The sequence below is a fragment of the Drosophila melanogaster genome, chromosome 2L (genome assembly GCF_000001215.4).
Source record: "Drosophila melanogaster chromosome 2L".
Classification (NCBI taxonomy): domain Eukaryota; kingdom Metazoa; phylum Arthropoda; class Insecta; order Diptera; family Drosophilidae; genus Drosophila; species Drosophila melanogaster.
The window spans coordinates 14,150,362-14,163,233 of NT_033779.5; the positions used below are offsets into that span (position 1 = coordinate 14,150,362).

At 44.5% G+C, this 12,872-nt stretch overlaps 2 protein-coding genes across 3 annotated transcripts in view; one reads left to right on the forward strand and one right to left on the reverse strand.

Annotated features, from left to right (window-relative positions):
- CG46301 (uncharacterized protein) overlaps positions 1-10,226 on the forward strand; it is a 56,498-nt gene extending 46,272 nt beyond the window's left edge. For both annotated transcript variants that reach the window (NM_001347777.1, NM_135859.4), the window contains 4 exons: positions 6,501-7,043; positions 7,168-7,368; positions 7,473-8,172; positions 8,287-10,226. In NM_001347777.1, coding sequence (NP_001334737.1) covers positions 6,501-7,043; positions 7,168-7,368; positions 7,473-8,172; positions 8,287-8,714 — 1,872 coding nt within the window. In that variant the 3' untranslated portion in view covers positions 8,715-10,226. The remainder of the gene's footprint in view (positions 1-6,500; positions 7,044-7,167; positions 7,369-7,472; positions 8,173-8,286) is intronic.
- Positions 10,227-10,782: 556 nt separating this feature from the next.
- CG43332 (uncharacterized protein) lies at positions 10,783-12,861 on the reverse strand. Its single transcript, NM_001259099.2, has 2 exons — positions 12,842-12,861; positions 10,783-12,787 (listed from the first exon to the last, which is right to left on the reverse strand). The coding sequence occupies exon 2, from the start codon at positions 12,758-12,760 to the stop codon at positions 10,874-10,876; it is 1,887 nt and encodes a 628-aa protein (NP_001246028.1). The 5' UTR covers positions 12,761-12,787; positions 12,842-12,861; the 3' UTR covers positions 10,783-10,873.
- Between the last annotated feature and the right edge of the window lie 11 nt (positions 12,862-12,872).

Consider the following 12,872-nt stretch of genomic DNA (forward strand, 5'->3'; position numbering starts at 1 on the left):
CGCAGCCAGTGTGCGTGCATTTGCGTGGTGGGCATTAATTGTGATGTCTGGCTGGGCCCAAAGCCTGGGCAGATGAGTAAGTAGATTTCCTTGTATGTGAGCCAGCATTTTTTCACCACCCCTTGCCGCTGCGGGAAATCGGTTCCCTGGCCCCCTCATTGATAATAAGGCCCCCACCCCCGTTGCATTAACCCCATATCCTTTCCATTTTTTTTGTTTTTTCTTTTTACCAACGCTCGCTGGTGCATTCGTTGCATCGCTCGTCTCACGTCGGCTGGCTACGCGCTTTTTTCTCCTTTTTATATGTGTATATATTTTTGCATGCGTAATATTTTTACACGCCAACACTGATGCAATGGAGCCTACCGCTGATGCTGTCCAGTGAGCGGCGAGAGTGCGTCTGTGTGTGTGTGCGTGCGTGAAAAAGGACCAAAAAAGCTCCGCCTTTAAAAATGTGTGCGCACCAATTGCCATTTGTGTCTCTGTCTTTTTTTCTCCTTTTTCCTCTCACGCATAACGCACGCAGCCTGCAATCGCTGATAAGCGGGATGCACCACCCACTACCTATCGCCCACAACCCCATCACCCACTTGCACCGTGTGTTGTTGTAAATGGGAATACAAATAAGGGAAAAAGTTGGGAAGGCCGTTACACAAATGGCAAGTGCAAAAAGGCGTTAAAAAACGACCGTCAACCGCCTGGCCGAAGAAATGTTTTTCTCCTCTAGTGGCTTCGGTTAACTGGTCCATATGGGGCATCCCCGAGCATATGTGGGGTATTCTTTACATACTAGTAGGCGTTCTTTTTTGTATTTTATTTACGCACCTCTGCGACAGATTCTGGAGTGTGCGGAGGGGGTGGGGGACGGTATGGGGGCCTTTGGGTGGTTCGGAGCTGGGAATATGGGGATGCCGATGTGGTTAAGTGGCCAGGGAAAGAGAGAGCTCGTGCGGTTGCGGTCGTTGAAGGAAGCGGGCATCAATGTCTGACAATATTATGTTTCAATTTCGGAACGTGATGCGGCGGAAGGGGGCGTGTAAAAAACGATATATAGAGGGACATGGGATAAATTACAAATGAGCCGCTTCAAAGGGAGTTGCGGACAACGATTTTGGCTGTCAGTGCGAGAAATTTGACTCTATGATTAAAAAAGACGAACAACAACGGACAGGAAGGAAACGAAATGACTATAAAAATGTTTAAGTTAATCAATTACTTTTATGCAATCTGTCTGTGAATTGGGTACGGCAGCTTTTATTATTAGTTTAGTTAGAAAATAGGTATTCAAAAAACATTTTTTGACTTGTGTTCAATCTTAAACTTGTATGCTTTCACGCTTTGCTCAACTTGAAGATATGGCAACTATTAAATAAATACTTTAACCTTCTGAAACGGGCACTAAACATCAGCAGTTAAATAAACTAGGAGAGCTAAAATGTAAAAGCCATATTTTCTAGCCCAATCCCATTATTCGATCCAGTCAACCGGCTGTCTCGTCCTAACCACATCATAAACTAATCAGACCAGACAGGGAAGGAGCGGCGGTACTCGTTCGGGTTCGATTCTGAAAGGACTCCCTGCTTTCAGCGGATAACTTCGCGTTGGTCAACAAAATGTTGCATACTTTATGGCGCTGGACAAATAATATTCGCGTGCTGCATAAAAAGCGACGGCTCGTGCCTTTGTTGTTGGGCGATTGAGTGGCATGTAGAGTTAGTTACAGTGGCCCCGAAATGTATGTAGCCGGCACAACGATAACACGACCCATTCTACCGCCACCCACTCAAAAAAAGCGATCTGATGTGAGTAACTTTGACCCGTTTTGTGGCCGACAGCGAGAGTTGAAACGGAAGGGGCGGAAAAAAATCAAATCAAGTGCGCGAAGGGAACGCTTTTGCCAATTTTTGTTCGCTTCTTTTTTATTTGCTAAATAATGTTGCCTACCACTGGGTAGAAAATGGAAAAGCAAAACATCATCAATGCCGTAAAGCGCGGAGAACGGAAGAGCGGAAAAGCCAGAGGCTGCGCTTTGGGGGTGGTTCAAAGCTGCACTCATTGCCCACCCTCGATTTATACACAAATGCATTCGGTACTAAGCCTTGATGCAATGCTTCCTTTGTCGGCTATACACTGCAGTTAATAATGTTCCATTACGCTTAATAGATTTTATTACATTTATTTTCTGTTTAATAGCATTAGGTAGCATTATATAAAATTATTCGTATTAAATTAATAAGCAAAATTATTTTATTGAGGCACTGTTCTGATTAGCTGCGCTTCTTGTTGGCAATTGGCACTGTGCTTCTTTCGTGATGCTACTGCACCTTTACATCCAGCACTGCCAACAACTTCGTGTTTCACCAACATGAGCTAAAACAGTTGCAAAAATAGTTTCCACTGGACCCGCTTTCTCTTTGCTTTTGTGCGTGTGGTGCAAAAAATAAAATAGAAAATTCTATAAAGCGCACACGGGGCGTATGAGTGCTGGCAGTTGCCACGGCGACACCCGGGCTCCAAAATGCAGATTATTCGGGAGAATGGAGTATATATGTGCCATTCAGTTATATTCAGATTAGGGTCAGTTCGGAGATTTTCGGGCATTAGGGTGAAAATACAATATATGGCAAGATCGTTTTGGAAAGAAAAACAAATTGTTATTCTTTTTCCATGCGAGTACCAAGAATACATTTTAATCATCTATCGGCACTTACAAATCAATGCACAGCTTACCAAGCCATAATCCCCATTTTGAACTATTAAGCTAAGCCTGTTATTACTTGATTCATAACGCGCCCTTTGTCACTTTTTCGGGCCCTAAACAAATAAATAACTGCCCATCCTATACAAATATCAAAGTCACATGCATCCTATGTAAATGCACACATATCGCTTATGTATATCGCTTTCAATATTTCATATATACGGCAGGGTATTTGTTGTGAGTTGTTACGCTCTCCATCCATTTGACCACCCAGCCGTCGGCTAAAACCGTGGCTGGTAACTAATTTGAAACTGTCCTGGCGTATCCTGCCCACACCATTCACTGATTTTTTCTATATTCCCTATTTGTTTTTTATTTTGGTGCACTGGCTCCATCACGTTGAATGCAGTTCCCATGTTCGGCCGCTCACTCTTTGTAATTGCTTTGACCAGCGTGGATATTATTTTATTGTGGGAATTTTTATATATATATATTCTATATATGTATATATAAATATACATATATTCTATTGCGCAGTACATGCACTTAATGCATTCGAGGGTTGCAGCTGGATTTTTAACCGGAATGGAATGCACCCATATGACAAAAAACTGCTGTGCTGCACTGGAATAGAATCGTTCTACTGGAAGCTATGTGGCTGCAGGATTCCATTGCCCGTTCTAGACACTTCCAGAGGAGGTCTTTTCTTTATTTTGCACAATGTTTCAGGAGATACAACTCTTTGTAGAAAACTTTCAAATCAAGCACAGGAAGGCAAGGGCAATATCTTCCAATTTCTTTTGGCCAATCAAGTTCCCTGAAAGCCTCTCGGCCCCACATGCTTGACTATTGAAGAGCTAGCCACATGAAGAAAGTGTACACATTTTCCATTAATTAAAACGAAACTGAAATTGGGGACGAGACTCCTCTGAATGGACAAAGACTTGAGGTTAGACTACTTGCAAAAATGTTCAAAGTCCAAGGCTGAGACGGAACCGGAACAACTCCGTCGGGAGTCTGTGTGACTGCATGTGGGCCGATGTTCGGATTCTACTTACGGATATTCCTCTAGCTGCTCATCCACACGACTTGAGCTCATCCCGAGCAACCTTGACTTTGCCAGCAGCCGCAGGCCAAAGATGAGGGGCTGTCCCCTCTCGGCAAGTAATTTGTTTTGAGCCTGACAGCAGCCCACGAGGCGTATGAGTAACACCTGCCAAGCAGGAAAACGCACACACACGCACACACGCGCGCTCAGACACGCAGGAGCAGTGGCCATAAATCCTAGCATTTACTTCCATTTCAAGTCTCGACTGCGAGATGGGAAGAGTTGCTTTTGAAGTCGCACACACAATTTTGTAACCCTTTTTCGGCAGCGATCCTAGTGTGAGGGATGGCAAGAAGCCCCTCTAAATATCAGAAATATGCGGGCTTGTGGCATCTTACTAGTTAAGGCAAAAGCAAAGCATTGGGAATGGGAAAAAGCGACGGGAGCGGGAAAGGGGCAGAGTTCAATGCAAAAGGCAGCCCCCAAAACTAACAGCCGATGAGGTGACAGGGGGAGGATAAACATGTGCCGTTGCTGGCTGCCAGCCTAAAAGCAGGCTTTGACTTCGACTGCGTCTGGAGCACACCACTACAATGCCGGCAACCTCTAAGCACACGCATAATGAATTACCACCCAGGCAGGAATCGTCCTTCGTCCTTCGTTCCTCTTCCCTCGCCCTACGTCCCCTCGCTTCCTTCGCCACCAACTGCCGATGACATATTTCTCCAGACAGAGGCTGCCATCCCCTTCCTACCGAGCAGCGCCTAAAAGGAGCTAAGAAAATTTGCGTTTAACTCATAAGTGCGTGAAAGGGTTGCCAGGACCTGAGTCCCAGTCGCCATCCCATCCCGGTCCATCCCATCCTATCCCAACCCAGCACATCCTATACCCGTACCCAGACCGAACAACATCCCTGCCAGGGATTGCCTCTGTGCACTGTCAAGGAAATTGTAGTTTAAATGAAATGGAAGTTGCTTTTATCAACGGCGAAGAAGGTGGTCTGGGGGCTTAGGGTTTCGGATTGGGAATGGGAATGGCAATGGGAATGGGTGGGGGTTAGTGTGTGTGAGCTTTCTTAGAACTTCTCCCCCGTGTGTCAGTGAGTGTGTGTGTATATAAATTAAAATGCCTAAACATATGCATTAGTTTTTGTCTCAGTCCCACACCCCTTTCATGTGCGAGCTTGTGTGTGTGTGTGTGTGTGTGTGTGTTTGGAGGCTTGGGGTAACTCCAAAGTTTTTGTGGTTACGACATCGGTTTTCGGGGGCGGTGCGAGCGAGGATGCTTGAGACAAGCCTTGGAACTGGGTGGTTCTTGGAGGAGTGAGGCGAACTGTCAGTCTCGAGTCGGTCTCGAGCTGTGGCCCGACAACTTAGTCTAATGAGAATTCAAATTCGAAACCCAACTACGCAATCGTGCTGAAGAAATTAAAAGAAATTGCACATGATGTGTATGTGGTTGTTCCTATTTATTGAACCGTATGATATATATGTTCAAACATGAAAGCCTGTAGGTAAGAAATCAAATATTTGTTTCACTTTCTGGCAATAAACTACAGAATATTGGTTCAAACTCAAGCTGAAGACTTGAAAACAAAACAGTACAAGGCCAGCTGCAGCTTTTACGGTCGAAAAGGGTCTTATGTTAATTAACTTATTTATAAATAAAGAAAGTACATTTTGCTCTAAAGATGAAGGAGATCGGGCACAGGTTACCAAATAACTTTCGAAAAATAAGACAACTTTAAATTTGGTCATATTTAGAAAACGGTTCCACACGAAACTCTTGTTTCCAAAAATTTCACAATTTATTTTCTGGATCCAACTACCCCTATACCCCAGAGATCGAGTAAATTAATGTTAATTAAGACTTAGAGTCCATTCACGTTTAAAGTGAAAAAGAAGGAAGCCTCAATCTCGATGGCCATCCACACGGAACACAGCTTCATTTGTGCTGCCATTACCAGTTCCAATCCCCAATCTCAGAACCCCAACGCCACGGCCCCACCTTAGGAGTGTCCTTCAACCACAAAACCCAAAGAGTGCGGAGGAAAAATGCTTGTGTGCCGGACGCCCAACGTCTTGGGCGAAATGTTTCATTAGAGCCGTGTTGGCCGCAAAGGGGCAGGACAGGATTCAAACCCGACCCAGGCCCGCCAAGCCGACTAATTTCCAGTGCAGGAGAAGGCGGACAGTGAAAAAAGGCAGCCCCAAGAATGGACTGCCACAAAAAAAAAAGGAGCAGATTGAGGGTGAACTGGACCTGCCCTGAAGATGAAAGTCGGTAAAACTTTCCCCTAGAAGCCCGGTCTGGGGTTTTGGGACGCTTTCTTTGACGTTTCGTTCTTTTTTGCATTCTTTAAAATGGTCGAACGAACTTCCAACTGGTTCTACTTCTAATCATTGGGATTTGGCATATCGAACTGAGTCCTGAAAGTTTGTGCGGTCTCTAATAAGTTCGCTCACAGATTTCTTGGAAAATCTGCAAAATTGAAAGCAGGCGGTAGTGAAAATGTACTATCGAGAATGTACTTTTGTTTAACCAAAAAACGTATTTGAATATTTGCCAAACGATTGCTGAAAATTTTATTTAAAAATTTTGTTGCATACTATAACCAAATCTTTAAGGCAAGATTTTAACGAGTTTAAATTATGGTTATACAAATGAACAATATAGAAATGTTTAATAAATTGTTGTATCAATTGGAGATTATATGCTCATCTAGAATTTTTCCACATTTCTACCTTTCAGGAAACCATTCCGGCAACACCGGTCGTGAGCACCGACACAGCCAGCGTGGTTGGTGTGGGCGTTGGAGGTGGAGGAGGGGCGGCAGCTGGCGCAGGAGGCGGAGCAGGTGGCGCTGGCGGACTCCTGGGCGATGTGGTCAGTGGACTGGGCGGCGGCCTCGTCAACGAGTCCGAGGCCTACGCCGGCCTGATGAAGGACGCGGATAAGCTGAAGCTAATGCTACTAGCCTGGAACTACCAGAACTCGACGGCGGTGCGAAATGGAACCGAGGGTCCCGATCTGAGTGTGGTGGGTGGTCTGTGGGCGCAGTACCAGAACGCTCTGGCCCAAAACGCGGCAGCTGCGGCGGCGGCCAGTGGCAAGATGGACAGTTCGCTGTCGCCGGTGCCGCGACAAGATGCCCACTCGCCCATGGAGACGCAGGACGAGACTAACTCCTCCGGCCAGAAGGAGGAGGACGAGGTATCCGAGGATGACTCCGATGACAAGCTGGACGAGAAACTGGCCACCACACACGATCCCGAGCGGCTCAAAGCCTTCAATGTGAGTAAAGCTGTGTGAGCTGTGAGTGAGCGGCGAATGTAAAGCCAAGCGTTGCCAAAGATTCGCCAGACATCTGGTCACGTCAGCCAAACGGATTTCTATAACGTCCACTCCTTCCTTTCAGATGTTTGTGCGGCTGTTTGTTGATGAGAATCTCGATCGCATCATTCCCATCTCGAAGCAGCCCAAGGAGAAGATTCAGGCCATTATCGATTCATGCGCCCGGCAGTTCCCGGAGTTTAGCGATCGATCCCGCAAACGCATCCGCACCTATCTGAAATCGTGTCGGCGCAACAAGAAGACCCGCGATGGATGGGAGAATACGGTAAGTTCTAACATAGAAAAGGTCATTTACCAGTGTTCTTATAGTCATCATAATTTTGATACAGAATAGAGGTCACAAACTAAACTCAATTCCAACTTTTCCAGACTCGACCCACTCCCGCTCATCTGACATCCGTGCAGGCGGAGCAAATCCTGGCCATTGCCTGCGAGAACGAATCTATGAACGCCAAACGAATGCGCATCGGCCTGGAGCCCATCACGCACGCAGTTCCCGCTCCTGGAAGTGCGGTGGCCGCTGCTGCAGCCGCGGCTGCGGCCGCAGCGGTGGTCGCTGCCACAAGTTCCAGTGCCGGCGGCACCAGCACCACGGCTGCCGGCAATGCCACAGCTACCTGCGGCATGGGCGGTGTGGGGGATGCCACCGGACTGACCAGCGCGGCAGCCGCAGCCCTTCCGTTCGTCAGCGCCGTCGGCTTCGCCCGCTCCACGCCCAATTCGGAGCACGCGGATGTCCTGCCCTTCGGAGGGGCGGGCACTGCAGGTGGCAGCGGGGGCGGTGGAGCCGGAGGCGGAGGCGGGGGTGGTATGAGCTCGGCGCGCAGCTCTCCCTTGGCCCTCAGCTCGAATGCCAGCGTTAGTGGTGGCGCCAGCGTCACCGGATTGACCCTCGCCAATGGAGCAGGCGCCTCCAACGGAGCTGGTCTGCCGGCCAGCAGTCCGTACACCACGGACTTTAGCTCCCCCTCGACGGCCTCACCATTTGTCGCAGCAGCTGCAGCCGTGGCCGCCGGCAGAGCCCCCAGCTATCCCGGATACTTCCCCGCAGTGGCTGGCCTGGGAAATGGTAAGTAAACCATGCGACAAATTTTCAAATATAGTTAGGCGAAAGTGGGTTGCATTACGTTCTACCATGTTTTAAAAATTATATGCTTAATCATAGTACTGTCTTGCTTTTCAGTTACGCCCACCGATCTCTCGATGAAACCGACCAGCGGCCTTGGCGGCAACATGGTCAGCAACAACAACAGCAACAGTTCCGTGACCGGCAACATTAACTCGCAGCTAAGCGCCGCCAATTTGGCCAGCCTGAGCAATGCGAGCAACAACAACGCATTGGTGACCGCCACCCAGCAGTTGCAGCAGCTGCAGCAGCAACAACAGCAGCAACAACAGCAACAGCAACAACAGCAGCAACAACAACTGCTGGTGGCCGGCGGCGGCGGGATGGACGGCCAATCCGTTCGAGCGCCGCCCATCCTGCCGCACAAACTGAGCGCCAACGAGGTGACGGCCGCCCGGCAGGTGATATCCGCTTACCGCGAGAGTGCCGCCTTCCTGCTCCGCACCGCCGACCAGGTGGAGCAGCTGCTCGTCCAGCAGCAGTAGGCGTTGCCCGTGGTGGGGATGGGGTTGTTCCTATTTTAAATTAAATTTAAAATAAATTACACACACTGCAAACAAAAGAGACACACACATAAGCCAAACTAAGCGAAAATAGTCAAACCATATAGCGCAAAACTGAGACGACTAACACTTTCTCACAGGATGCAAGGCAGAACCATATGTAGCTAAAGAAGTTCGTTCAAACAAAACATTTTAAGTGTTTTTTCCTCCAACTACGTACAGCATATTTAAAATAGAACTTAACGATAAACAAAAACCAAAAGAAATATTGCAAATATCACAACAGTAAAATAGTAGAGCTGCTTGGTACTGAGCTCAATTCGAGATTTTAACCACATTCAACTTCGGTTTCCATAGACATTAGAAGATATTCACTCTAGGGATGGTTTCAATACATTCTATTCAACTTTCTTCCGAATTTCCTTCAATTTCCTTAAACGAATTCCTTAAATACGACTTAGATTAGATGCAATTCAGATACCAAGGCGGCTCTAATAAAAGTAAAGCCAAGCAGCAGTTCAACGTACTACAGTGTCTACTAAAAGTAAACCTACAATAGCCATACACAAACACTCGCATTCATTTTGTTCAACTTTTATTAACGCATTTTTTTGGACTCTCAATCCTTTGGATAGCCGCAGATTCTGGGCCGGTTTTTAAGGTGCGCGATTTGTTAAAAAATTTAAATATGATAAATAAGTTAAAGTATTGTTGTAAATTTTAAGAAAACGGAAAACAGAAGAAAAAAACAAAAAAAAATCGTAAAACTATGAGAAAACACAGGGTGATACTTTGAGAAATTATTACAATGCATAAGATAAAAATTAATTAAAGAAAATGTAAAAAAAATTTATGGAAATGAGGTAAGGCATAGATGTTGGTAAATGTGTATTTAAAGTTTAGAAATTACAATTACAATTTGTATACTGTTCAGGATTTATTGTTCTCGATTACCATCATCTGAGTTTTTATCTTATTTCATTTTTATTAGGTGTATATAATTTTAAAGTTTTTATTCTGAGACATTTATGTTTAACTGTTGCTTTTTACTCACCTTTGATTATTGAATATAGATACGGAATAAAATAATTAAATACAAAATAGCATTTCATGTTTTTTGCAAATATAAATGTGCATGTTAAAATAAGAAACACTTACACAAACTCATAGAAACACATGGAACATTGGTATGTATGAGTGTGCAGAACGACATGAAGATCCGCTATGCAAGGCAAATTATAGAATTTAATTATATAAATTAATTGCTAAAATTATTTAACCACAAATAATTATGACTAAACCAACATAAATACTCCAAACGAACTTGATGGCTTGCAGGAGAAATATTTATACGGAATACTTAAATATAATGTAATGTGTGGCATTTGCATTGAAGAGTAAACTAATTAAACAAACACGAGGACAACACAAATGAAACAAGACATTTTAAAAATCGAATTAATAAAGAATTTATGAGAATTATATGTACATTACAAACGCTTGAATATTTATTGGGGCTTACATCTGGCAGGAATTAATAAAATATTCTTTTTTTTTTTAGTTAGATGGCAAACCAAATAGAGTTGGTAAAAAAAGAAGGTAAGGAAGAGTATTGATGTTTCGACATTAATGACTTCCTGTCATAATCACAGTAACTCAATAGGTCTCACAGGTCTCAATAGGTGTTGTTGTCAAAAGCATCATACAGTATGATTTCTGAAATCATAATGCTGCTTAAGAACACAAACGAGACATCATTAACCCACAAACAAATAAATTAATACTGAAAACTCACAGCTATTGCTAGTTTCTCGTTAATTTAAAAATGCCTTTGTGATGAAAGGTCTTCCTGATTTTAAATGTAATATACATTTTTCTTACATATCCATGTAGATACATATGTCTACACAACTCTACATAATTTTAGTACTCTTGCTCACACAGAGATGGCGCCAACACTTAACTAATTTTTGTTATAACCTATAGATGGGGAGATGCATTCCATGCTCAAAATCATTCCATGCTCAAAATCATTCCATTATCCTGATTTGTAATCCTGATTATATAATACAAACTCAGTTAGATTTGTTGCAGAACCAATGTTTTAATTGTAATTAAATGTGATCACATACATATGTACATTATCCAAAAAAGTTTCCGAAGGGTAGTGGTGGTCTAGGCGGTGGTCGAGGAAATGCTGGGATCGGTGGTGGAGGCGGAATAGGTAGTATAGCAATTACAGCAGAATCAGCCTCTGGCAAGGATCCAATGAATGGAAATGGTGGAGGTGGAAGGGGGAAGCGTGGCGGTGGAAGCGGGAAGGCTGGAGGTCCAATCACTTCGTGGTGGTGATGGTAGTGATGTTGGGCCTGTGGGTTGGAGGGAGCTGTTGTTGTGGTTGTTAATTCTTCAGTGGATGTCGATAATGTTGTGGTTGTTATTTCTTCAGTGGTTGTAGACGCGGTGTTTGAGTTGTCCTCAGTAGTTGTTGGAGCTAAAGATGTGGTTGTGGGAGATATTGTTGTTGTCAATTCTTCAGTAGTAGTAGGAGAAGCAGTGGTTGTTGTTGCTTCCTCGGCCGTTGAGCTTGTAGTTGTAGTTATTTCTTCAGTTGTTGTTGAAGTCGATGGCTCTTCAGTCGTTGTAGAAGAGACTGCCGTTGTGGGAGCGGCCGTAGTCGTTGTTTTGTCTTCAGTAGTTGTTGTTAATTCTTCAGTTGCAGTAGGAGAAGTATTGGTTGTTGTTATTTCTACGGTCGTTGTCGGACCGAGTGTGGTTGTTGTTATTTCTGCAGTGCTAGTAGGAGCAAGAGTAGTAGTTGTAATATCTTTAGTGGTTGTGGGAGCGGTTGTTGTGGTCGTTTCATCAGTAGATGAAGCAGAAGTCGTAGTTGTTATTTCTTTTGTCGTTGTGGGTGCATTTGTGGTGGTTGGTATATTATCAGTGGTAGTAGGAGCAGGTGTGGTTGTTTTCAAGTCTTCAGCTGTTGTAGGAGATGCTGCAGTGGTCGTGATGTCCTTCGTAGTTGTGGAATCAGAGATGGATGTCGTAGTCGTCGTACTTACCAAACATATTGGTAAGTACGGAAAATCTTTACACTGAATTGAGTCCGTTGTAGTTATTCCTTCTGTCGTTGTGGGTGCATTTGTAGTGGTCGATATATTATCAGTGGTTGTAGGAACAGGTGTGGTTGTTTTCAAGTCTTCAGCTGTTGTAGGAGATGCTGCAGTGGTCGTGATGTCCTTCGCTGTTGTGGAATCAGAGATGGATGTCGCAGTCGTCGTACTTACCAAACATATTGGTAAGTACGGAAAATCTTTACACTGAATTGAGTCCGTTGTAGTTATTCCTTCTGTCGTTGTAGGTGCATTTGTGGTGGTCGGTTTATTATCAGTGGTAGTAGGAGCAGGTGTGGTTGTTTTCAAGTCTTCAGCTGTTGTAGGAGATGCTGCAGTGGTCGTGATGTCCCTCGTAGTTGTGGAATCAGTTATGGATGTTGTAGTCGTCGTACTTACCAAACATATTGGTAAGTACGGAAAATCTTTACACTGAATTGAGTCCGTTGTAGTTATTCCTTCTGTCGTTGTGGGTGCATTTGTGGTGGTCGGTTTATTATCAGTGGTAGTAGGAGCAGGTGTGGTTGTTTTCAAGTCTTCAGCTGTTGTAGGAGATGCTGCAGTGGTCGTGATGTCCCTCGTAGTTGTGGAATCAGTTATGGATGTTGTAGTCGTCGTACTTACCAAACATATTGGTAAGTACGGAAAATCTTTACACGGAATTGATTCACTTGTAGTTATTCCTTTTGTCGTTGAGGGTGGATTTGTGGTGGTCGGAAAATTTTCTGTGGTTGTTTTCAAGTCTTTAGCTGTTGTAGGTGATGCTGCAGTTGTCGTGATGTCCTTTGAAGTTGTGAAAGCGGATTCGGTTGATTGTGCACATAATGGTAAGCTCGGAAAAATAATACACGGAATTAATTCAGTTGTGGTTGTTTGCGTGGTTGAAATGGATATTTCAAGTGCAGTCAACATGAAAATAACTAGAATCCAGCGAATGATCTACAAAATTAAAGTCCATGAATAAGTTTTTAAACCCAGCAGAGGCGACCTTACCATCTTGAGCTTCTGGCATTCACTAAATCCT